The sequence below is a fragment of the Bos indicus genome, chromosome 10 (assembly GCF_029378745.1).
Source record: "Bos indicus isolate NIAB-ARS_2022 breed Sahiwal x Tharparkar chromosome 10, NIAB-ARS_B.indTharparkar_mat_pri_1.0, whole genome shotgun sequence".
Lineage (NCBI taxonomy): Eukaryota > Metazoa > Chordata > Mammalia > Artiodactyla > Bovidae > Bos > Bos indicus.
Genome location: NC_091769.1, coordinates 88252529 through 88278118, shown reverse-complemented (window position 1 = coordinate 88278118; position 25590 = coordinate 88252529). Strand labels below are relative to the sequence as shown.

General features: G+C 55.3%; 2 protein-coding genes across 13 annotated transcripts in view; one reads left to right on the top strand and one right to left on the bottom strand.

Moving 5' to 3' along the window:
• The first annotated feature begins 919 nt into the window (after positions 1-919).
• On the top strand, positions 920-6317 carry NGB (neuroglobin). The gene is made up of 4 exons (XM_019967989.2): positions 920-1299; positions 2708-2819; positions 3426-3545; positions 4919-6317. The coding sequence occupies exons 1-4, from the start codon at positions 1211-1213 to the stop codon at positions 5051-5053; spliced, it is 456 nt and encodes a 151-aa protein (XP_019823548.1). The 5' UTR covers positions 920-1210; the 3' UTR covers positions 5054-6317.
• A 5986-nt stretch (positions 6318-12303) lies between these two features.
• Positions 12304-25590, bottom strand: part of TMEM63C (transmembrane protein 63C) — an 86355-nt gene continuing 73068 nt past the window's right edge. For all 12 annotated transcript variants that reach the window (XM_070797911.1, XM_070797908.1, XM_070797905.1 and 9 more), the window contains 6 exons: positions 23106-23268; positions 22783-22888; positions 22246-22413; positions 19770-19879; positions 18146-18211; positions 12304-15266 (listed from right to left, as the gene is read on the bottom strand). In XM_070797911.1, the coding sequence (XP_070654012.1) occupies positions 15066-15266; positions 18146-18211; positions 19770-19879; positions 22246-22413; positions 22783-22888; positions 23106-23268 (814 nt within the window). In that variant the 3' untranslated portion in view covers positions 12304-15065. The remainder of the gene's footprint in view (positions 15267-18145; positions 18212-19769; positions 19880-22245; positions 22414-22782; positions 22889-23105; positions 23269-25590) is intronic.

Here is a 25590-nt window from a genome sequence, read left to right as displayed (position 1 = left end):
TCTATTTAACAGGTGACCAACCTTACACCCTGAATGGCAAATTCAGGAGATTCTGTTTCATGAACTTCAAATTAAAGAAAGAAATAGTGCTTCTATTTAAACGTGTACGAAAGTCTATTAAAAAATCGCTGAATAGTAGAAGGTTCTTGCTGAACCCTCTCAGTTGTCCAGGCACTGGAGTGCTCACCATTGCTGCACCTGAGACCCCACCCCTGGCCAAGCAGAGCTGGGGTTAGAACCGGAGCTGACAGATTTCTAAGGATGGAAGCCTCAAGAAAACGCAGGCCTGGCTGGACACGGCGGTGGTCTTTGCCCTGTGCCTAAAGCTGAGCGCCCTGGTGGCCCCCGAGTGTGCCGGGGTGCTTCAGTCAGTAACCAGAGCTAGGGCAGACCCTGCCCAACCCTTCGCGGCCCTCGCCCGGCTCTGCCTTGTCACACAGGCAAGCGCCCTGGCCTTCTTCCACCCCCACCTCGGGGCTGCAGGAAGGAGACCTGATGCCAGGGGCCGGATGCCTCCAGGCAGCGTTTGCGTGGGGTAGCGGAGAGGCCAGCAGCTCCAGCTCCCTGCCCTAACTGCTGCTGCTGCTGCTAAGTCGCTTCAGTCGTGTCCGACTCTGTGCGACCCCATAGACGGCAGCCCATCAGGCTCCTCTGTCCACGGGATACTCTAGGCAAGAATACTGCAGTGGGTTGCCATTTCCTTCTCCTTGCCCTAACTAGTAAGTGGTAAAATTGTCACCGGATGAGAAACCGAGCTCCCCAGAGGCTCGGCGATTCCCGTGAAGCTCTGAAGCCCTGTCCTTTCCCAAGCCGCCAAGTCCGCGGCCAGAGTCGGTCGCCCGGAGATGCGCGTCTATCCGGATGGAGAGGGGCGGGGGCCGCGGCGGCTTTAAAGAGCCCCAGGCGGGCGGCGCGGGGCGGGGCGCAAGGCATAGCGGCCGGGAGCGGGGGTACCTGGAAGCGCCGGGCCGGCGGGGGCGCCTCCACCTGGGCGGGGAAGGAACGGTGGCTGGACCATCCGCGCCCCACCCCACACACTCCCCCCTGCCCCGCGCCCCCGGCGCCCCGGCCGAGGCGCGGGGACCATAGGAGGCGCCGAGTGGCCGAGGCGCCGACTGGCCGCGTCGCCGCGGAGATGGCGCGGCACGTGCGGTGACGGTGCCCGCGCCCCGAGGGTCCCAGCCCTGCGCCCCGCATCCCCGGGGCGAGCATGGAGCTCCCGGAGCCCGAGCTGATACGGCAGAGCTGGCGGGAGGTGAGCCGCAGCCCGCTGGAGCATGGCACCGTCCTGTTCGCCAGGTGAGGGCGGCCCGAGCGTCCCCGGGGGTGCGGGGAGCGGGGTGCCTCTCCAGGAATGAGTCGGAGGCGGCCGAGCCGGCGCCGGAGGAGCGGGGCGCGGCGACTAGTGGCGCAGCCCCTGCGGCTCTTCCCGCGGCGGCCGCGGCACGTCTTGGCGAGCGCGCACACCCCGCTCCCAGCGGAGCTCTCTGGGGGCCGGCCAGGGTCCTCTCCCGCCGCCCATCTCCCTATACTCTGGGCCCCGCGCTGCGGCCCCTCCCCGGCCGTGTGCCTCCTGAGTGTTCTTTCCCTGGGAGATGACTGCAGGGGTGCCCACCGCTGTCCCTACGGAGAGAAACCCAGGTGTCCCAAGGGCCTGCGTGGGAAGACTGTACTGGGCGCCTGGCCCGCAGGGCACGGGGTCTGGGCCCCGGAAATGTGCACTTCCAGTAATCAACTTCAGGATAAAGCTTTCCGAGGAAATGCCAGGCTAGGACCTGAGACCCTCCAGGGAAGGGAGGACAGATGCTCAATTCTCACCACCCCAGAGGGGTGAGGGAGTGTGCAGACCCCAGAGGGGAGGGGAGGCTGCCTTTAACCTCAGCTTGAGGGTGTCTAGGTAGCCCCTCTGCCCTCACCAAGAAGACATGCCCCCTCACCATGGTTTTTCAAGAGCCTTGGCTCCTTTAAGCCAGCCCAGAACTTCTGAAGAGGTTTTTGTAAAGCCTCCCCCTTGCAAACAAAAAGGGACTAAATTTACAGTCTCCCTCCCAGATATGGAGGAGAGCTTATACTTGGGCCTCCAGCTTTCCCCAAACCCACTCTTTTCTCAGGCACCCTCTGGCCATGCTGCTCCCAAGCTGTGTGGCTTGAGACAAATGATCAACCTCTCTGGGCTTCTGTTTCCTCCTCTATAATATTGGGTAACAGTTACACCCACTGTTTAGGATTGTGAGGGGATACCTGCGTAAACCACGTGCAAGGTACTCAATGCTCAGAAAGTGTTAGGGCTTCTGAATACTAATTATTATCGTTGCTGGGCCAAGCGCCTTTGGACAGGATGGGACTGGGGGGTTCTGATCCAAGAATGGGAGAGAGGGGAGGAGAAGGAGACAGACGGCGGGAGGGGGAGTCCCCACCAAGGACTCCGGGCTTCCTGTTTGAGGACCCCTGCCTGTCCCAGCCCACACCCCTCCACGGTTTATGGGAGGGGCTTCCCTATGAGGCCTGGGGAACATGTGTTTTCCATGATGCAGAAGAGGTAAGAGGGGCCAGCGGCAAAGCTGGCCAAGCAATGCATGCCAGGCTGAGGGTGAGCTGGAGTTTACACCCCAGGCTCTGCGCACCTTCCCCTGCTGCAGGGCAGCCAGGGCCCATGGAGCCTGGAGGGGCGACCCCCCCAGGGCTGACACCGGGCCTCCCCGCGCAGGCTGTTTGACCTGGAGCCAGACCTGCTGCCCCTCTTCCAGTACAACTGCCGCCAGTTCTCCAGCCCAGAGGACTGCCTGTCTTCCCCCGAGTTCCTGGACCACATCAGGAAGGTGAGGGGAGGTAGAGGGCCTTCCTGGGGGAGAACAGGAGAGAGAGAACCGGGGGTGGGAGAATTCCTTTGGCATCCTGACCCAGCCCTGGGCTGTGCCCCTTCTCCTGCTCCCTCCTGTCGAAGGCATCTGCCGCTTTCCCTCTGTGCTGAACTGGGCAGAGTTGGGGCACCCAGTCAGCCAGCTGCTCCCAGCTCAGCCCTTTGCCCTCAGACTCGTCCCTTGGCTCCTGTAGGTGGTGTTAGTGCTGATCCATCAGGGACCATTTCCCTGTAAAAACCAAGCTGGGGTTTTCTTAGAGGCTGGTGGCTCTTACAGGGCCTCAGCGTTCCCCTGTCCCAGGAGGATAATACTGTCCAATAGGTGTGTCTAGGGCTTTGAGCCCCTCAGCAGAAGCCAGCTTCCTTCATGGCCTAACATTAGTAGTCTGGCTACCATATGCTGAACGCCTGCTGTAGACAGACACAGGCTGCCTTTTGTCTCTGATCCCAGATAAACAAGGGTCTTCTCTTCCTTCTGGTTGGGACCCCCAGGTTCGGCACTGGTTATGAGCAGGGGCAAGGAGTTGCTCTGATCTCCGTTTCACCGCGACCTTGACTTTGGCAGGTGATGCTGGTGATCGATGCTGCGGTGACCAATGTGGAGGACCTGTCCTCCCTGGAGGAGTACCTGGCCGGCCTGGGCCGGAAGCACCGGGCAGTGGGCGTGAAGCTCAGCTCCTTCTCGGTGGGTAAAGGGGCCCTTTCTCTCTCCAAAGCTCCTGGCCTGAGGCCACCACTCTCTCCCAGGCCCCTCCTGTCCACCTGTTCATCTCTCCCTCTCCTAAACCTTCAGGTGACTGCATTGTTAGGTATTTGCTGTGTGACCCTGGCACTGCCTTGACCTCTCTGAGCCTCCAATTTTTCTTCTCTGGTGTGGTTTCTCTTAGAACCCATAGAAAGTGAAGGAGCCTCTGGGATTGCTGCTCAGTTTTATATCGGCATGCATAAAACCATCCCAGAACCAAACTGGCTTAAAACAATGACTTCTGATTTCCCTGGGCTCAGTTGAGCGGTTCTTCCGTCCCACGTGCTGTGGCTGGAGTCACGTGTGCACTGCATTCAGTTGGGAGCTCAGCTGGGGCTGCAGTGTCCAAGATGGCCTGTCATCCTTTGGGATCTCTCTCCCTGTGGCCCCTGATCATTCGGTAGTGGAGCTGAGCTTCATTCCAGAGTAGCTGCTGAGCTCCAGGAGGGCGTATTCTAAGAGGACAAGCCAGCCTCTGCTTGTATCACTCACTAATGCCCCACTGGCCAAAGCCAGTCACATGGATGAGCCCCGTGTCAAGGGCGTGAACCCTTGAGGGCCCCCTCACAGGGGACCACTCACCTGATGGCCCACCGCATGGTCCAATCACCTTGTCAGATGTAAGCACCTTGAGGAAGGGACTGAGTTTGTCTTGTCATTCTCTCCATCCCCAGCACTAGTACAGCGTCTGGCCTTTAGTGTGTATTCAGGAAATATTTGTGGAATAAATACACTGTATTTTATAATTAATAATTAAAAAATGAGAGCCATTATTATTGCTGAAGACTTACTGGGTATAGATGCTGTGCCAAGAGCTTTTAGTAGATGATCTCTTAATCATTCCAACAATCTGATGAGTTGAAAGTTTCACTCATGAAGCAACTGAGGCTCAGAGAGGTTACCTAACTTGCTCAAAGTCACACAGCTCTCAAGCACTAGAGTCAGAAAGTGAACTCAGGATGGCAGAGCCTGTGCTCTTAACCTCATGACTGCTGTCTTGCAGAGAAGGAAACAGGAGGGACAGTGACTTTGCTTGGTGTGAGCTGGAAGTGCCAGGCAACCCCTCACCCCCCACTCATGGGGTAGTCGTGAGGCTGGGAGTGGAGTGAAATGCTTCGTTCGCTTTAAAGCCTCACCTTTAAGTGGCACCCAGGGACTGGGGGGCAGAATCCTGCTCAGGAAGCATGGACCCCGTGCAGGAGAGCCAAAAAGCCCAGGAGTCCTTTCCAGCCCCCAGCCTGTTTTCTCAACTGTGGAATGGGGGCATGCCTCCCTGCACCTAGAAATGACAAGTATCCCCCTTGCCTCTGCAGACGGTGGGTGAATCCCTGCTCTACATGCTGGAGAAGTGCCTGGGCCCTGCCTTCACACCCGCCACTCGGGCTGCCTGGAGCCAGCTCTACGGGGCCGTGGTGCAGGCCATGAGTCGGGGCTGGGGTGGCGAGTAAGAGGCGGCGCTGCCCAGCGGTTTCCACCTGGTGGACGCCCCCGCCTGTCTGTGTCTGTCTGTTGGTCTGTGTCCATTGTAGCCCAGGCTCCCCTAGGCCTCCCTGCCTTGTGGTCCTTGTCCCCTTGGCTGTGCCAGGGAGGTGATGGAGCAGGGCTGGGCCTCAGTCCTGCTCACCCCCAATCGCAGGTGGGGTGGCTTTTCCTTTCCGATTTCCTCGAGTTTCCCCTAGCTTCCTCTCTGCCAGCCCAGCCTTCCCCTCTGGCCCCCCCACCCTCCTCCAGGAGGAGGAGCAGTGTTTTGGCGGCAGAGGTGGCATGGGGCCCAGGGAGAGTGGGGGGAGGCACGGGGCTTTGAGGGGTGGGCGCTCCCATCCTCCTCCCTGCCCGGGTGAGCCTGGGCTGAGGCAGGCAGTGGGCTGGCTGAGCTTCGAGCACGTTTCCAGCTCTCCTGCCCTCAGCACGTTTCTCTCCCAGCAGTGTGTTTGCTTTGCACAAGGAGAGAGGCGCGGGACAGCTCTGGCCTTCGTGGCAGAATCCCAGGCAGCCGGAGCAGGTGGCCGGGAGACCAGCTGGCTCTGTGACGGGGCCCCTCCAGGTCTCAGTGGGGAGCAACCTCTCAGATGCCCCCCGATAAAGTAGTTTTTCTTTTCTCGTGTCAGGTGGGAACTCCCCTGTATCTCTGTAGGAAGCAGCTATCCAGCCAGGGTGGGTGGGCTAGGGAAGGGCCAGGAAGCTGGGGGCTTCCTTCTCGAGAGACCTGAGTCTGTTCCCCAGCCCTGACTCCTGCAGAGCCTGAGGCTTATCCCCCGCCCACCCCCACCCCTTTCTGCCTCTGCCCACACCGACAGCAGGTCCAGGGCTCCTATATTTAATACCTGCTGTGTGCCTGTACCTGGGCTTCCCAGGTGGCGCTAGTGGTAAAGAGCCTACCTGCCAGTGCAGGAGATGTAAGAGATGCAGGTTCGATCCCTGGGTTGGGAAGATCCCCTGGAGGAGGGCATGGCAACCCACTCCAGTATTCTTGCCTGGAGAATCCCCATGGACAGAGGAGCCTGGTGGGTTATGGTCCATCGGATCTCAAAGAGTCGGACACTACTGAAGCGACAGCATGCACACACGTGTGCCTGTACTTAGCAGGGTTGATGGACAACAGCAGGAGAGTCCCCCTTCCCACGCTCTGAACTGTCTCCACTTTTATCTTTTGCTGAGTGCCGTGGTTATATAAACTCACGAGAAATAAACCTGTTCTGTGTGCCTCTCTGACCCTCTGGGACTGGTCTTTTCTTTGGCATTGGCTTGTGTCCAGATGAAGCTGCAGGGTGGTGGATGGAAGGTAATGTGGGAGGTCGGGGTCAGGAGGATCAAGGCCAGAGTGGGTGGAAAAGAAGGGAGGGGTGTGGGGAAACCAGTGGCTGAGATGGAGCAAGGGGTCTGTGGTGGAAACTGGCTGGCAGGGCACACAGCCTGATTACATTTCCCAGTGTCCCTTGCATTTAGGTGAGCTATGCTACTGAGTTCAGGCCAATGGAATGTGTGGACATGTGTACCACTTCCAGACCTGGTCCCCCCAAACTCCTGCCTGCTCCTCTGTGCTCTGTCATCCTCCAGTCATCTTGATGCAGATCTCAGTGACCTTGAGGGCCATGCCTTGAACATGGCAGACTCACAAGGTGGAAGGAGCCTGAGTCCTGGATCACTGCTTGCAGGACAGCACCCCCTAATTAGAAGTGCCTTGCAGCATCCAAGCGCTTCCCCTGAATGTAGTGCAGGGGCTCATTCATTTTAATTTTCTAGGAAAGAGACAAACTTGTGTTTGTGCCATTACACATTTGGGGGTTGGTTTATTTCAACACATACCCCTACGTCTGGAGTCTGAAGCAGTTCACTGGCCGGGGGTCTGGGAGGCCACGCGCTGGTGGACAGGGTGAGGCCACGAATTGAATGGGCTAGGTGTCAGGACAGCAGCGCACAGCAACAAATCTTGCAGGGTTTCAGAAGAAAGCTTCTAGAACCTCTTTGGAGAGGTAGGTGCCAATCCCAGAGTGGACTTTTTAGGGAGACTAAATGTGTTAAGCTGGGGTATACATATTGGAGTTGAAGACCAGCTGTGAGTGTAAGTAAGTGTGTGTGTGTGTGTCAGGAGGAACAGGCAGGCAACCGTAGAGAGACAGCCAGGTAAATGGGGAGTGAGTGACTTTAAGAGTGGCCTTCATCCAAGCAGGCTTGGGGTTACCCCCTGCCTGCTCCTCACTTACTCCTGGCCTCCTATGTGTGGGGCCCTGGAGCTGGGCTGTGAGTAGCTGGAGGGGCTGTACCCGGGCCAGCTGTCCTCACCCTGAGGTCTGATTTTCTCAGCCCAAGACCAATGCCACCAGTGTTAGCAGAGCCTCCCTAGCTGCAGCCAAGGCCTCACTTTTGTTAAGCTCTGGAGGCCAGGCCTGCCCGGCTCTGTGACTGCAGACCTTGGGTCTGGAGCATGTTAGGAATGCTTTTCCCCACTGGAGCATCAAAGGGATTTTTCTCTTGATCCCCATAGGCTCCCATGCGGGGGGGGCCCACTCTGCTGTATGACCAAAGAGTGGCTCAGACTCAGGTGGCCACGCCTAGCCTCAGGCTCCTGAAGCCTTGACCCCCACACCGGAGACGGGGTGACCTGGCTCCGGATGGGCCGCACCCCCTCCTCCAATGTGTCTGGAGCCATCCTAAGCATGGGTGCTTTTGCCTTTCTTGAAGGTCTTTCTTGCACTTGTGCGTGTCTCCAAAAGAGTTGTCCTTCCTTGTCTTTCTCATGTCCTCATTCCCGTGAGAGGATGGGAACCCATTTCTGCCAGGCTTTCTCTCCCCCGCCCCCAGCTCACCATCAAGGTTACCAGTAGCCTCCATCCTGCCCAACTCAGGGGTTGCGTCCCAGGCTTCATTTTGCTCTTCTGCTCAGCAGCGCTTGGACGAGTTGAGCACTTTGGTGAGCACTTTTTTCTTTATTTTTAAACTTTTTATAGTGGAGACGTGTTAACATACACAGAAATCAGAGCCTGATGGATCTCCAGGCACCCTTCACCCCTGCATCCACACTGAGCAACTCAAGACCTCTTCCTGACTTCTAATTTTGCTGGACAGTTTCAAAGCTAATCCCAGATTTCGTGTTCTTCCACCCATAAGGTCTTCCATATGCTTTTCTAGCCAATTTTTTTTAAAACCTCTTAACCCATGCCATCAAAGTACCCACCAGGATAAACAGTTATCTCAACATCGCCAAATGCACAGTCCATATTTGAATTTCCCTGGTATCTCAGAGATGTCTTTCTGCAGCTGGTTCATTCAATTCAAGATGTAATCAAGGGTCACACACTGGTTGTGCCTCTTAAACGTCTCGTTTTCTTCCAGCCTCTTGCTCTCTGCCCTGTGCCATTGATTTGTGGGTGAAACCTGGTCATTTGTTCCATGGCTTGTCCAGCATTTGACCTGGCTGGTGCCTCTTGGTGGCATCTCTGAGCTCGCTGGTCTCTGCCCGTATTTACTGTCAAGTGTGGTTTCAGGTGACCCCACGCCCTCCCCTCTGAGTCCCTTTCTTCCCTGACTTCCAGGACGCCAGGCTCTCCTGGTTTCCCCCCTTCCTCTCTGCAGCTCCTTCTCAGTCTCCCTTGCAGACTCTCCTCCCCATCTCCCTCCGACCGCCTCCGCACCTCTGCCTGCACCCCTGGAGGTCGCAGCCAGTCCCACGCTTTCCACACCATCCAGATGCTGAGGCACCAGAGTTCACCCCTCCAGCCTAATTCGCCTCTACTCCAGACTCTGTCTCCAGCCACCCGCCCAACATTCGCATCGGGCACCATCTCAAAGGTAACCCAACCCAGGTGGAGCTCTGGGTCTTCTTCCCAGACATGCTCCTTTCCAGCTTTCTCCACCGTGGTGAACCAGTTTACTTGGTTATTTGGGCTGAAGAACTGGGAGTCATTCTACCTCCTTGCTCAAACCTCACGCTGAATCTATCCAGGAATCCGGAATCCCTGTACCAAATCTCACTCCCTCTCTCCTCTTTTGCTTACCCTCTCTTTGTCTGAGCTACCGTGTGGTTGCTCCAGGCTGCCCTCATCACAGCCCCCAAGGGGGCTTTCTGCTTCCGTCTTGTCCCCTCCCTGCGGCTTGTAAGGGGGTGTCTCTTCCCTGCTATGAATCCTCCAGTGGCCTGGCCCATGGAGCCCCGTTGCCCCCTCAGACCCCATCCCACCCCTCTGCCCCTCGCTCACTCTGCTCCGGCCACTGCGGCCTCCTCTCTGATCCTTGGCCCCTTCATGCACTTGTTTTCCCGCCCCCTTCACGCCACCTCCACTGGCTCACATGTCTGGTTCCCCCGGAGCTTGCCCCAAGTCCTCCCCATCTCCAGACACTCTCCCATCCTGCTTTGTTTTTTTCTTCATAGCGCCTGTCCCAACATCCCACTACGTAAATGTGTTAATTGCACTTACATTCCATTGCAATCGACATGGGAAGGCTGTCAGGAAAGGCATTTTGGGCTCTGTGTTTGGAGGGGAGGGGAGGGGCGCTTCAAATCATGGCTGAAGGTGCTGAGCTAGGCGGAAGTGACCCCCGAGGCTGGTCTGTGTCTCTCTCCGACCCAACAGTAGTACTTATTGCCAAGGAAGGTGATTACAACAGAAGTTGTACCCGCGCTAGGCGTTAATCACTGTAAGCCCAACGGCAAATGCTTCCTTGGGCCTAACCTTTGGTTATCTGCCAGGCACCTGCTATTTCAGCTCTTTGAAGGCAGAGTGAAGGGATGAGAGGTTATCCAGCCTGTGCATTTGTAACTAGGTACAGGCTACCGGGGGCTTTGCCGGTGGCTTCCCTGGTGGCTCAGACGGTAAAGCGTCTGTCTACAATGCGGGAGACCCGGGTTCAATCCCTGGGTCGGGAAGATCCCCTGGAGAAGGAAATGGTAATCCACTCCAGTACTATTGCCTGGAAAATCCCATGGACAGAGGAGCCTGGTAGGCTACAGTCCATGGGGTCCCAAAGATTTGGACACGACTGAGCGACTTCACTCACTCACGGGCTACAGGGGGCTTTGCCGGTGGCTCAGCATCAAGAATCCTCCTGTCAATGCAGGAGACGTGGGTTCCATCCCTGGGTCGGGAAGATCCCCTGGAGAAGGAAATGGCAAACTGCTCCAGTATTCTTGCCTGGAGAATCCCCTGGACAGGGGAGCCTACAGTCCATGGGGTCGCAAAAGAAGTCGGACATGACTGAGCAACTAAATGACAACCCCTTCCCGGAGGGGAAGGCAGTGTGAGGTGCTGGGACCAGCTGCCCTGGTTCCGGGAGGCTGGGATGGTTTCCTGATGGCTTCAGGAGAGCCTCGCCCACTCAACCCTTCTGCACCCCAGAGTCACTGGGGGGATTGTGTGAAACAGAGGTGATCGGGCCCCACCTCATAAATTCTGGCTTGTTCAGTGAGGCGGCCTGGACGTTGGGATTGTTTACAATCTCCAAGGAGACTTCCACCAGCAGCTGGAATAGAGACCCAGTACTTGAGGCTTGAGAGAGGCTGGGCTGCTGGTTGTCAAGGCCACGGTATCTCAGATGTTCAGAAAACAGCCTCTGTTGAAAAAAAAACCTGCGTGCTGTCTTCCCAGAAGCCGGACTCCACCACGCTTCCCCAGGGCCTTTACAGAGCGAGCTTTGCTGGCAGAGTCGGCCAGCACAGAGTTCCCTGACGGCTTTGGGAAGGTGGCCGGGAGCCGCCAGAAGCTTGGCCTCCACAGGCAGAGCCTCTGGGAACCCAGGGCCCTTCTGCTTCCTCCCAAGCCCTGCAGACCCCAGCCCGGCACTCAGGGTGGTGCTCCAACACCCTCCAAGAAGAGGGTGCTGGCATCCTGGACTGCCCTGGCACCAGGCCTCCCTCCTGGCCATCTGCCCAGTTCCCCTCCCCAACAGCCCCCACCCCTGTTTCCAGGCCGTGGAACCCAGCCCCTCTCGTCCGGCCAGGGTGGTCTTCCTGCTCTCCTCTCCACTGAAGTGTCTCTGTGGATTTCATCTGACTCCACTCGGAAACTAATAGTGTTGAGGGGACAGGGGTCCGGGGCGTGGGGCCTGGACCCCTGGCCAGGCTCACACCACGGGCAGCTTTGAGCCCACGCCCATGAGTGGACCATGAAAGCTTGGGGAGAAGGTCCGGCAAGGGTGCTCCCGAGCACCCCTTGGAAATCGAGCCCTGAGAGTGCCCTCTGCCCTCACAGGGGGCAGTGACGGAGGAAGCCCCCCTCCACACCCCATTCCCTCTATCCCTGCAGCTGAATCTGCTCCATTCAATAATGGACTGAGCGATTGTCTTCCCGTCCTCCTGCTTTCAGGGTGAGGTGACCAGTGCAGGGACATCGCGCTGCCTAGAGAAAGGCCCAGAATCCTGGTCTCCTAGGCGAGGACATGTCATTGTCCCCCAGGGTAGGGAAGTTTTCCTCCTTGTCATGGGCACGACAGCTGACATAACTACCCTTTGCTAGAGGGTTTTCTTGTTCCGTTCAGGCCTGACGCGGCAGCCCAAGTGCCCAACCTCTCCCTAACCTCTCCCTGCCCCTGTGTCGCTGGCCGAGGCTGGTACAGACCTGAGCCTCACCTGCTGCCTCTGCCGGGGGCCTCCATGGGTCAAGTCCAGCTGCTCATCGGGCCAAGAGCCAGCTCTCAGGGAGCAGCACTCAGCCTGGAGCTTGTGCTGCCCAGGGGAGGCTGCCTGATGGCTTCTTAGGTAGCTCAGGGACCAGAAAGTTCTCATCTACTTCCCAGGTGGTACAGTGGCGAAGAATCCACCTGCCAATGCAGGAAACACAAGAGACATGGGTTCGACCCCTGGGTCAGGAGTAGGAAATGACAACCCACTCCAGTGTTCTTGCCTGAAAAATTCCACGGACAGAGGAGCCCGGCAGGTTACCGTCGTGGGGTCGCAGAGAGTCAGATACAACTGAGCACACACCTTTAGCAGACGGGTCAGGGGACTTTCAGAGCACCCGCAGTGGACTTCTGGTCTCCCCAGGAGACCAGGCAGCGCTTGCCAGGCCTCCTTCCCCTTTGAGGCCAGGGGCCAGGGAAAGCCTCAGGGTTCAAGGGATTCCCAGGGAGACAGCTTTTGGTCTCAGGCGCCAAAGCCACAGCGCAAGACGTGTGCTCCAGCCTGGCCACCTCCGGGAGCTCCGGCTCCTTCCAGATGGATGGGAGGCCCTGCTGGGTGGGTTCAGATGCAGAGGCACAGGCCAGCTGAGGTTGGGAGGACTTGTTTATTCAAGGCACAGTCATAGCATTAATAACAAGAAGGTTCGGCGTTCTGGCACATTCCTTAAGTGGTGGTGGCCAAGGGAAGTCCACACGCCCCACTGGGGTCCCCAGAGGATGCAATGCTGCTAATAGGCACTTCGCTTCCAGAAGCATCTGAGGAAGAGGCAGGCAGGTGTGGAGCTGCCCTAGGCCCAGGGAGGGGCGCTTCTCGAAGACTCTAGGCAATCCCCAGTTTGGGAGGCAGCTCCCTCCAGAGAGGAGCAGGTCTGAGGCTCTGGGGGTTGGGGGAGGCCGTGGGAGACAGATGGGGCAGGGGGCGGATGGGGAAGGGGACCGTGGATGGGGTGGATGGTGGTAGGCGGAGGCCAGTGGGTGAGACCCGCGTGGGCCGAGGGTGCAGGTTGGAAGGGAAATGCCCGAGGAGGGCCTGGCTGTGCCGTGGCAGGCCCCAGGCTCACCCACGCAGCCAGCAGTGGCCGCGCGAGGTGGAGCGGCTGTGGCCGGGGCCCCGCTTGATTGCCCTGGGTCTCCAGGAAGAACAGAGACGCCAGGGGACTCCAACACTCCCAATACCCTCCCCATCTTCTTTCAGAACCAGGCAACCTTTGACCCAGGTTCAGAGCCGGCAGCTCCAGCCCTGCCGCCGTGTTATCTGCTGGGACCCTTCCCGTACGCAGCTTCCGCAGACTTAGGGGGACGAGGCAAGAGCAGCCACCGCAGGACTGGTCCAGTGGGGACCACGAGACGGGGGCTGGATGCCAGCAAGAGGTGCCAAGAGAAAAGGAGCCCTCAGGCCAACTTCCGGCAGGACATGCCTGCCGGACACCTGGGGGCTGGCGGTGGGTAGGGGTGCCAGAGTCGCCATCTCCCTGTGGCGAACAAGGCTCCAGGCTGGGGGTCCTGACCACTCTGCTCTGGAGGGGACCCTTCCCCTTGACGGCTGGTGCAATGTTTAGGGAGCAGGCCTGTGGGGGCTGGGATAATTTCCTCCTTATTCAGACCTGGATAGGGTAAGACCCCCTCCTCCCCCCAGCTGACTCAGGCTCTCTCTGGAAATTAGCCTTCGTGCCGAAGTCGGGGCCGAGGTCTTGGTGGTGGGGTGGTGGGGTGGGGGCAGAGCAGGGCTTCTTGCCCCTCAAGTGCTATTTCTCCTCTGGGGTTAAGCTTGGAGCTTCTGGAGCCAGGATGTGGGCAGCAAGGGGAGCAGAAGTGAGGCTCAAGTGATCTGAGCTCAGGAGCACCCATGTGCCCAGGAGCTGGTGGCCAACACCCATGCGAGGCGGACCCGAGTGCCACCTTCAGGAGGTTGGCTGCAGGGATCCAGGCCTTTGGAGGACGGAGCTCAGGAGAGCCCTAGGTCACACAGACCCCGCCTGGCGCGGCTCGTCCCGGCCCACCGTGGCCCCTGCAGCCCTTCTCTGTGTCTCCCTCGGCCTGACCGCCTGGTGGTCCTGGTGGGCCACCTGTCCCCGGAGGCCAAGGCCTGCAACTCCCTGCCTGGGGCGAGGGTGCCACCAGAGTCCTTCCTACTCAGGATTCGGCTCCTCTGGGCCCCGGCTGGTGGCCGCCCTGGGAGGGAAGCCTGAGTCTGCCTGTCCATGGGGGACATGGTGCCCCCGACTCCACCACCCACAGGGAATCCGCAGTGTCTGAGCCAGGACCACGCCGGAGGCACTCTTCAGCCCAGAGTGCAGGGCAGCCCGGAAAGGAGACATGGATCCTGCTTGGAGCCCAGGGAAAGGCCAGTCAGTGCCTGGTCTGCAGCATGGGCTTCTCACCCTAATCTATGCCCCCCACCTTGGCTGGGGGCTCAGGCGCTCAGATGGGTATGAGGCAGGGGCAGCTCTCAGCAGCCACATCCTTGACCTTGGGGGTCCTCTCATTAGGCCCTGGGGCTTGGGGGAGGCATATCTGGTTTCTCATCATTTGGCATTTTGGGAGAAGACACCCCCTCCTCCCCGCCGCCCCGCCAACTCCATGAATTCTGCCTCTGCCCCTCCCGCCTGACAGTAGCCAGCCCAGGTTGCTTTCATCAGAATGCACACAGGTCCCATTTAATGAGCCCCGCTACCTTTGCAGGGACAGACAAGAGAACAAGTCTCTACCCTGCGGCTCCTGGGACCCCTGATGAGGAGCGGGGGACAGAAAGGGGCTCAGTCGCCTCCTTCCCGTCTAGGGTCTCAGCCATCCCTTCCTGCCGGTGGGGTGCAGGATTTTTCCTTGCGGCTCTCCATGTGGGGAAGCTGGGAGGAGGTGGTCCTCTGTGTCTTGGGTCCTCCGCAGACTGCAGGAGGGATGGGGCTGGGAGGAGGGGTGGGGCAGGGCAGTCGCAGAAGCTCCTCGGGCAGGGTAGCTGGTGGAAGGGTGGGGAAGATCCCAGAGAGTCTTCTTCCTGCCTCCTCCTTAGGCACACCTTCTCCCTCGTGACCCCAGGAAAGCCCTCCAAGCCTTCAGTCTCTGTGCTCTGGGCTCCAGCCGTTGTTGCCAAGAGGCAGGGCTTGCCTGTATCCTCCGTCCCATCCTGGGGGGGCCCTTCTAGACTGCCCAGCGTCTCCTGTTCGAGCTGGTCAGCAGGCCGGGGTCTCCACGTGGCCGAGATACAGCCAGGGCTCTGCTGGAGCCTTCCCAAAGTCTGCAGGATGTGTTGGGGGGTCGGGCCAGGGTGCCCTGCTGCCTCTCTCTGCCAGGCCCTTCCCCTGGCAGCTACTCCCGGCTGGAGTTGCCAGGTGGAGGCCTGGGTCCTGGTCAGTGATACTGGCTCTGGTCCCCCAGTTCCAGCCCTTCCTGGAACCGGGCCGAGTCCAGCTCCCTCGAAAAGGCCCTCACACCGCTCTCCTCTTCTCCCTCTTCCGGCTGTCTGCTCATGGTGCCGTAGGTGGGCTGGGCTGGGGAGGAGGCGGGGGTCAGGTTCATCTCCGGCTCTTGCAGCACGGTGGCCACATACAGCTGCTCAGGACAAAGAAGGGAGATGGGACGAGGTCACACCCGGGGCGAAGCGAGGTCACGTCCGTCTGGGCACACCCTCCCCCCAACCCTGCCCACCCCGCCCTGACGCTTGACCTTTCTCGGGGCCCCCACCCTCTAAGCCGTGGCTCCTTCCTCCTCTGGCAGCCCGCGTCCTGGCCAGCCGGCCCAGTCTGCCTTCCCGGTTGCTCTCGAGCACGCCGCGGGCACCTATATGTTCCCTGGGCTAGTCAGCGGTCTCCTAACTCCCAGTCCAGTGCTCCTTCAGCACACGTGCCGTTCAGTCTTGGTTCCAGGTCCGGCTGAACCCAGGGGAGATGACAGGCTCCCTGACACTGGGGTCTGGGGGGAACCCCCATTCCTGAGCTAGTGCACTTTCTACTGCAGCTTCAGAGATGCATCCAACACCCTGGGCTGCGTCACTGGCCGGCCCGTGAATGAGGACTTGAAACCGAGGCTGCCGTCTGAGGTCTTGGTCATGAGACCTCTGAAGTCCAGGCCCGGGCTCAGGAATGCCTGGGACAACAGCCGAATAGAAAAACACAAGAAGTAACAGGGATGGGCTGTCTGTCGTCCTTTGAAGGGACTTTGAAACCAACTCCTTATTTTGAAAACAGGTAATTATTGGATAGAATGAAACCTTTTCTGTAGGAGTTTATTAGAGTGAGACTAAACAGACCTAGATGATGAAGGAACATTTTTTTCTGCAATAGAATTTAGATATTTTCATAGGGCCAAAGTCAACCCCACAGATGACTTTTGGGTCCTCCAGGAAAAATGGTAACTGAAAAATGGAAAAAGCCAGCAGTCATCCCTGAACCCGGGAGTCACTTTAGCATCATAAATGGCAATAAATGGGATATTATATATCTCCTGGTGTGACACAGAGCACTGCCGGTGATATTCTAGGCCCTAGTGTTGAACTTGAATCTTCAATTCCAGCCTTTGAATCTAACTTCTAGTTTTCAGGAAATACAGGAGATACTGTAACCTCCTGTAAGATATCATGAAGAAACAGCCAGAAAAAGCCAGAAGATGGGGCCTTCTGCAGGACTACAGGCTTGGTCTTTCCAACAAGTCATGAAATAGAGATGGTGCTGAAATAAAAGGGACATGGGCAGGGGCCAGATTAATCCAGCACAGACCCCGGGTTGGATCCTGGTTTGGATGAGCTGCAAAATATATTTCTGGAACCGTAGGGCAAGTTGAATATGGACTAGGTATTTGAAGAGGTAAAAACGTATATATGCAGGAAGACGGAGATTGTTAACTAAAAACACAGGTTATGAAACAGTGTGCAGTGTTACGACATTTTAGAAGAAATATATATCTGCAAGAATATACATTGAGGTGTCAGTGGTCATTGTAGGTGGTAGAAATATGGACTTTTATTTTCTTATTTTGGCTTGTTTTTTTTCCCATAGTTAGCTACAACGCTCAGAAACCTCTGTTATAATAATGAAAGATTTAAAAAATCAATTCCAGTAATTTCTTTAAAAAAAAAAAAAGCTCACACTCTGGAGTCTAGCAGACCTGGCTTCAAACTTTGTTCTGCCATTTTCTTGCACAGTAGTACCCTAGGGTCTAAATTAAGTCAGGTCTTTGAGCCTCAGTTTCCTCATCTGTAAAATGAGGATAAAACCCCCCGCAGTGTGGGTTAAGTGCAAAGATCAAGAGCAAGAATGGTGAAGCGTCTAGTTTGCAAGGTTTCAATAACCAACTGCTGACAATATTCTGGAAGGGTCATCTTAGAAGGGCCCTAGGAGAAAGGCTACGTGGAGAGAGACTCCTGCTCGAAACTTTTGTCTCTCCTGGTACTGAAGCTCCGTCTCCCCTGCCACCCCCCAGAGTTCACTGGGCCCTCTCTGTGGGGCTCGCTTCAGAGCGAGGCCTGTAGTTCTGTGCGCCTGGCATGGGCACGTCCTCCCACTGCTGTCTAAGGGGTCCCCTCTCCCACCCACTCTGCGAGTGCTGCCCGCTCTGAAGTTGCACCCGGCCCAAAACTGTCTTTGGTTCCCTGATGCCCTGGATTCTCTCTTCTGGGCCTTTGCACAGGCTGGCCCTGTTCCTAGAGTGCTCTCCCCGACACCCTCTTCCATCCGGCAACCCCTAACTCTTCCATGCCGGGAGTCTGGTTAGACCTCCCCTTTTCCAAGAAGCCTTCCCTGAGTGCCAGGGCTGGCTGGTGCCCTTCTTCAGTGCTCCTCCAAGGCACCCTGGCATCGGGGCATGGGCCGACCCAGTACCCAGCTCAGTGCATGCCTCGGCAGCCCAGCATCCATCCGTGTGGCCAGGTTTTGGCGTGCGCTCATGCCCATCTCCAGGCTGAGCCACGAGGGTGGGAGCCAGCGCCCAGCCTGCTGGACCCCTGCATGCGGAGTCCAGCCTCGTCTCCTCTCAAGCTGACGGGCTCACTCGTCTTACCATTCCATGCAGACCTCCAATAGCTCGCGGCAGCTCTGTCCGCGCCATGCTGCCTGGCACCCGTGCCCTTGGCAGCAGCCTTCGGTCCTGAGGCCAAAGGACCCCAGCAGACCCCTGCGTCTACACGACTGAGCTCGCTGAGGCTGAGTCCGCCCTGCCCTTTCTCTTCCTCTCTGAGCTCCTTCTATAGTGTGTCCTGTAGAAATTCCCGGATCTTCTATCATTCTGAAGGCTCTTCAGCCAGGGCCACGGCAGCAATCTGACCTGGGCCAAGTCCTGCTGCGTCAGAGGGGGGAGTCCCGGGCACCCCGTCTCCTCCCCGATACCCAGGGTGGACTCTAACCACTGGTGCCCCCACAAGGCTGCTGGAGAAGCCCATCCCTGTAAGCACCGCACCTCCCCACCCCGACCTGTCCAGGGCAAAGGCACTGACTCACAAGGGAGGTTGGCGTGGAGGAGGTGCTGCTAGGCTCCAGGTCAAACACGGTCTCCATCTCCTCGGGCTGCGGCGGTGGGAGAGACAGGGAGGGTCAGTGAATGCGCCCCACCCCCGCCCTCCCCATATCCAGAGAAACCCGGACCCTAACCTCAGGCTTAAGGGGCCCCCCGCTCCCTTTCAACTCATCTTCTGTTTTTCCAGACCTGCAGCCCAGCTGGCCGGGCTGAACCCTCGGGGGACAGAGTGAAGACTGGGATGCTGGGGAGACCCTTCTGGAAGGTTCCATCCCCAAGGTCCACAATGAGAGCTGTGGGAAGCTGTGGTGCAAAGATGAGCCTGCTGCTTTGACTCCAGGAGAAGCCCTGACTTCAACAATACCCTCTTCCCTGCCAGGTTTTCTCTTTTATCTGAGATGAAGGTCTGAGTCCCTTGTCACCTTCTGTCTCTAGAGTGGACACTTGAGCAACCAGATCCCACGACACTGTTGCATTGGGAAGAGCCACGGATGTTGTCTGCCCAGGTGCTTCACTAGCATGGACTCAGGCCAGGGGATGGAGGAGGGTCCGGGGAGAAAGGGAGTGAGCACCTATGCCAGGACCCCAGAGATGGGACCACGGAAGCAAGAAGATCCTCTTCTCAGAGGCTCCCTTCTCCAGCTCAGTAGCATGCTAGTACTTGAAATCAACTTTCTTTCTTATTTAAATTCATTTGAAAAGGAAATAATTCACTATTATAAACAAAAATCCTGTGTCAGCTGCCATAAACAAGGTCAACTAGAAAAATAAAGGTATAACCATGAAAAACAGAAAATGTTTCGGTCCACTGGAAATCATTCCAGTACGCTTCTAAAGTCACCCCACTTTAGGAAGTGCTGATCTAGAGCACATAGTTCTGTTGGCATGGATGGGCTCCCTTCTCTAATAACTGGCTGGGCCCCGAGACCCTAATGCTGGGAAAGATTGAGGGCAGGGGGAGAAGGGGGCATCAGAAGGTGAGATGGTTGGATGGCATCACTGAGTCAATGAACAGGAGCAAACTCCGGGAAATAGGAAGGACAGAAGGCCTGGTGTACTTCAGTCCACGGGGTTGCAAAGAGTCGGACACGACTTAGCGACCAACCAACAATGCGGCAAAGAGTCAAAGGAGTCATGGGGCCCAGAGGACCAGGCCTCCCTTCCAGACAAGACCAGAGTATCCTGAGATTCTTCAAAGTGAGATAACTGTTCCCCTTCCCCAGGATCTCATTCTTACCACCCCCTCTTTTACTCCTTCACTCCATCCTTTCTCTCAACCCTCCATCCCTTGGAATGGCCCCAGCAGCTCTGTGGCTGGACAGGCTCACATCATAGGAGGGATGGGCCAGCCTGTGGTTCGGAGGAGACGTTAGAGGGGGGAAGAGGAGAGGACGATGTCTTCTGCCCTGGGAGGCCTGGTTCTGGGGCCAGTGCAAGCACACACACAGAATACACACCCAGCACCTTCTGCCCATCCCACCACCAGAGAGAAAGGCAAGAGCCTCTCGTCGCTCTGACACTGTGGGCGCCCCAGGCGGGGGGGGGGGTCCTCTAGCTGTGTGCGCCCCGGGGAGAACTTGAGGGAGGAAAGGCAGGCTGGCAACTCACCTCATAGTTAGTCCTTTTCGACATCTTCCCCAGGAATGTGGCAACGCAGGCCATTATTATGGAAACAATAAGGGTGGTGAGGGAGAAGATGGTGATGGCATGCTGGGACCCTGCAAGGAGGAGGAGAGGCGTGGGCTTGGTGCCTGAGGACCAGAGCTGTGTGCGGGGCGCTGGCAGAGATGCTGGCCGGGCTGACATATGCCTGGGGCCCTGGCCCGGCACCTGTGCAGGAGTTTGGAGCCCAGGGCAGAGATGTCTCTGCCCAGCTCTCCCCTTAACCACATAATCAATGAGCCCCACCCAGGAACATCATCTCTCTGTGCTACCTGACCAATTTAGAATTCGGCATCTGGCGGATTCCACGAAAAAAATTCATTTACTCAAACAGCCACTTAGGTGTCCATTAAATGTCCTTCTAGATGTCAGCCACCTTCCATATCACGGTCCCTGGGAAGTATCTGAGTCATTTATGTCACTCCCTCAGGTCACTCATTTATGTCCCTGTCCCCAAATGCAGTGACTGACCCACACCTTCCCTTGTAAGCCCTCCCCCCCCCTTTTTTTTTAAATTCTTTTAAATTTTATATTGGAGTAGATTCCTGCAATGCAGGAGACCCAGGTTCGATCCCTGGGTGAGGAAGATCCTCTGGAGAAGGAAATGACAACCCCCTCCAGTATTCTTGCCTGGAGAATCCCATGGACAGAGGAGCCTGGCAGGCTAGTGTGCGGGGTCACAATCAGTCGACTGAGTGACTGACATGACGACTACTACGGTTGATTAACTTTGTGGAGTTAGTTTCAGGTGTACAGCAAAGGGATTCAGTTATTCATATACAGGTATCTATTCTTTTTCAAATACTTTTCCCCATACAAGTTATTACAGAATATTGAGCAGAGTTCCCTGTGCTATACAGTAGGTCGAGGTTGGTTATCTGTTTTAAAAAATAGCAGTGTGAACATCTCCATTCCAAACTCCTACTATGTCCCTCCCTGCTCTACCTGCTGGTAAACATAAATTCATTCCCTAAATCTGTGAATCTGATTCTGTTTTGTAGATAAGTTCCTTTGTATAATTTTCTGCATAGAAGCAATATCATATGAAATTTGTCTTTGTCTAACTCTCATAAGCCCTTTTGAAGTAAGCATACTCTATTACATGTGCTAATAGCACGGAAAAGCAATTCAGAATTTAAAAGTCACTTATGTTTCGTTTGGGGATGTTTGGTAACCTTTTCACGACGGCAGTTTTCTAAGTACATGAATATTAAAAATCAGTCTTTACAGTCGGAAGTTATTGCAAAATGACGTTTATCGTTGTGTTATTATAAAAGCAAAAGATGGTAAACAACTTCAATATCCCAACAACGTTGAACTGACTAAAATTGGCAGAAATTAATGCAGCCATTAAAAGACACGTGCTCTAACAGTATTTTAATAATGCAAGAAACTGCTCAGAGCATAATGTTCAGTGAAAAAACTCGGGCTGTAAGTCTGACTAGAATAAAACGGATCCACAGTTTTGTAAAGTCAATCCGTAAACCCCCTCTTACTCTGCCCTGTCCTCTAAAACACATGCACAGAGTGAGGTCTGGGAGCAGCAGACGGGAGGCTGTAGGTGAGATACCAGGCATTCAAACTCTAATCTTTCCATTTTTTTTCTATTTTTGATAATAAATCTGTAGTCTTTTATACCTAGCAGAAAAGTCTTATTAAAAAATGAAGTCTGCCAGGGGTTTCCCAGATGGCTCGGGGTAAAGAATCTGCCTGCCAATGCAGGAGATACAGGAGACGAGGGTTTGATCCCTGAGAAGACACCCTGGAGTTAAAAACGGCAACCCACTGTCAATACTAAAGGAAATCCACCCTGAATATTCATTGGAAGGACTGATGCTGAAGCTGAAACTCCAATACTGTGGCCACCTGATAAGAAGAAGCGACTCCTTGGAAAAGACCCTGATGCTGGGAAAGATTAAAGGCGGGAGGAGAAGGAGATGACAGGATGAGGTGGTTGGATGGCATCACAGACTCAATGGACATAAGTCTGAGTAAACTCCAGGGAGTTGGTGATGCACAGGGAGGCCTGGCGTGCTGCAGTCCATGGGGTCGCAAAGAGTCAGACATGACTGAGCGACTGAACTGAACTGACTGATGATAGATACTGTAAAATTTTATTTCCTGCCAGCCTTGAGTTAGAATGAAGGAGTAGGATGTTTTTGTTGTGGAGGTGATTTCCCTGAAAATTGTAAAGCGAAATGTATACGGTCTGGACCACACCGGTGCCACCCTTAACTTCCAAGGTCAGCCGGGACTCTAACACGAGCCCGCTGGGCGTACAGAGGCGCTGAGCGTGGCCGTGCTCCACAAGGAACACCTCGCTCCTCCCAGGGCTTGGTCTGCTTCAACAAGAGTCGTCGGTGAGGGGCGACTGAGCGGTGGGGGAACAGAGGCGGGGTGGCCGGGGGGGCTCGGCACGTACCTAAGCGTAGGATGGAGAAGAAGAGCATCCAAACCAGCCCCAGGAGTGGCGCGAAGATGGCTTGGTGGATGGCCGCCATGTGGATCTGCTCGTTGAGTTTGGTGGGCGCGTACGAGTAGTACATGTTATAGCGGTCCGTGACGTGCTTCATGCACAGGTAGAGCAGCCCTGGGGGCCGGCAGACGGAGGCAGGCTCAGAAGCCATCACAAGACCCTCCCCTCCCCTGGGCCCGAGATGCCAGACACAGGTCAGCCAGAGTGGCAAGGGGGCCAAGGACAGGCTGTGGGAGTCCCATGGGGCTGATCTTGCGTGCCCGGCTGCTTCCCTTGAATCCTAGAACCTATTCTGTCATTTTGGTTAAGTAGTCATTCCCTAACAAGCATCCTCTGTAAATAGCCATCCAACCCCAGCCCCCCTGACCAACCTGGCCCCCTCCCCAGCCCTTCTGATCGGCTGGCCCCGGGTCTCCTCCTGAGCCAGGAGGGAGCCGGATGCTCTGGGGCTTCCACTGGGTGGGGGCCTCAGGGACAACTCACCGAAAGGAGCAATGATGGGGCAGGTGATGCTGTACGCCATCACCACGCTGAAGACATTCATCATCCACGCATACTCGCGCCCGTACTGGAAGTCCATGGCCTGGTTCTGGGGCAGAAAGCAGGGTCCGCTTGGCATGGCTGCTTCTGCAGCTCCTCATCCGGCAAGGCAGCCTCCCCTCCGAGAATGGTGTCGGAGGAGCACCTGGCCCCTTCCGCCCACCAGGGCTCCCAGGTCACTCCGCACTTCTAACAGGCACCCCCTACTCCAACACCCGCCCAAGGGAAGCTCCAAGGGCTGTGTCAGGGAAGGGCCTGGCCCTCACCATTCGGATGTTCACTCTCTCTGGCTCCGACCTGGAGAAGACGAGGCGGATGGTGTACAAGAAGAGCGACCCCAGGCGCATCAGCTCCATGCCTGTGCCAATAAAGGCTGCCGTGATGACGTAGTTGACAAAGAAGGCGCCATTGTCTGGCAGGAACACACACCTGGGTGTGGAGGAGGGCGGGAAATGGCCACAGAAGCCGGAGAAGAGGGAGAGGGCAGAGATGTTGGGAGCAAAGAGGAGAGAGAGGAAGAGAATTGAAGGGATGGGCAGGGGGTGGAGATAGACATGGGGAGAAGAGCTTTCAAATACAGTCATCCCTTGGTATCCGCGGGTGGTTGGTTCCAGGAGCCCCTGCGGATATCAAAATCCAGGGATGCTCAAGTCCCTTATATGAAAATGTCAATAATATTTGCAGATAACCTATGCCCATCCTCCTGTGTACTCTTGTCTCTAGATTATCTGTAATACTAACACAATGTAATCAGCTGTAAATACAACTAAACGCTATGCAAGTGGTTGCCTGCACACGGCACATTCGAGTTTCGCTTTTGGAAACTTCCTTGAATTTTTTTCCCTGAATATTTTGATCTGCAGTAGGTCAAATCTGAAGATGTGGAATCCGTGGACACAGAAGGCCCACTGTATACATGCGTTTCCAGCCCAGTGTAATTTAAACAAGGGCCCTTTTGAACAAGGATAGGGGTGGATGGGTTAGGAGACACATGCACTGGCTTGATCTACAGAAGGGCTGTGAAAGAAAACAAAAATAAAGAAGGGCTGTTTGACTGGATCCACAGACCCTGGAGAGCTCACAGGTAGACTTGTGGGGGTCTGTGACCTTGAATAGGGAAAAGATTGCATCTTCACTTTCTGCAGTTTAGCACTTCCTTCCATGAAGAGCGTGGGCAACACATCACAGGCATGCCAGCCATGGCTGTGAGTCTGTCTCCAGTTGAAGTGAGGTATTTTCATATCATGTTGTATCTATTGCTGAGCATTCACAACACCATTTGCGTTCATCATCTCTTCAAAATGATGCTAGTTATTAGGCCACTACATTAGACATGTTAAATTCACATGATTGAGACTTTCCTGTCTGCACACGTGTTGCTAGCTGGCCAACTTCAGCTAACAGCCATTCAGCCACCTGAATGGATTGTCACACTGCCTGTTCTCACATTGGTGACCCATGCATCTCTGTCATCTATACAGTTCTGATAACTCCCTCAAGAAGAAAAAAATCTGTGAGTCCCTGCACATATTTCAGAACTCCTTCAAAAGCTATTCTTTCTTGAGGGCATCAAAGGTGAGTCATGAACTCACAATTCTTCTCCTTCTCATATATTTACAAACTGTATTAAAAATAACGACCTAGCCAAAGATGAACTCACTCATCTTGGGAAAAACTAAGCTTATTACAATTACAGTTTAACTGTAGAAAGCTTGGAGAATTCTGGCTCTTGCCCTGTAAAGCAAGCTATGAAAGGTTGCATGGCACTGGCAACAGCACATCTTTGAAAAATTGGGACTTTCAACATTTGTAACCCTAAAAACAAAACAAAGCCAAACAAAAAGAGAAACTGGCTGGACGTCCAACAAGACCTGCATGTTGCCTTGTCAAAAATCCACTCCTCTGTTCCAGTTGAATGTTCTTCTTTTAGCTAAGTAACATCAATTTTCACATGGATGGCTTTAAAACAATAAAATGTAACTTTTGCTTGCTTCCATTTAGAATGCATTGACCTATTATTAAAGGTATTAACAGAGATTGTATCATACATTTGAATTCTAAAATATTTTCAATAACTGTATTTTGACATAACCAGTTTTCGTTATAGCCCAGGTATTTTGTACATTTAAAGAACTGGGCTTCCTGGGTGGCTCAGTGGTAAAGAATCTGCCTGCCAATTCAAGAGACATGGGTTCAGTCCCTGGTCTGGGAAGATCCCACATGGCCCGGAGCGACCAAGCCGTGCATCTTAACTACTGAGCCGTACTCTAGAGCCGTACTCTAGAGCCGGGGAACTGCAACTTCTGAGCCCACTTGCATGACTACTGACACCCGAATCCTAGAGCCTGTGCTCAACAAGAGGAACCACCGCAATGAGAAGCCCACGCTGCAACAAAGAGCAGCCCCCGCTCTCAGACTAGAGAAGAGCCCGTGCAGCAGTGAGGACCCACACAGCCAAAAATTAATAATTTTTTAAAAAGAAATCTAATCAGAATCAACTCAACATTGTACAGCAATTATCTTCCAATTAAAAAAAATATATATAAGAAATCTACTCAGAGTATATATAAAACTGGCAAAATCTGAACACGCTCTGTGGATTGTATCAATGTCACTTTCCTGGTTTTGGTACTGTATCTTAGTTATGCAAGATGTGACCATTGGGGGAAACTGGATGAAGGGTGTATCAGTTCAGTTCAGTTCAGTCACTCAGTCGTGTCTGACTCTTTGTAACCCCATGAATAGCAGCAC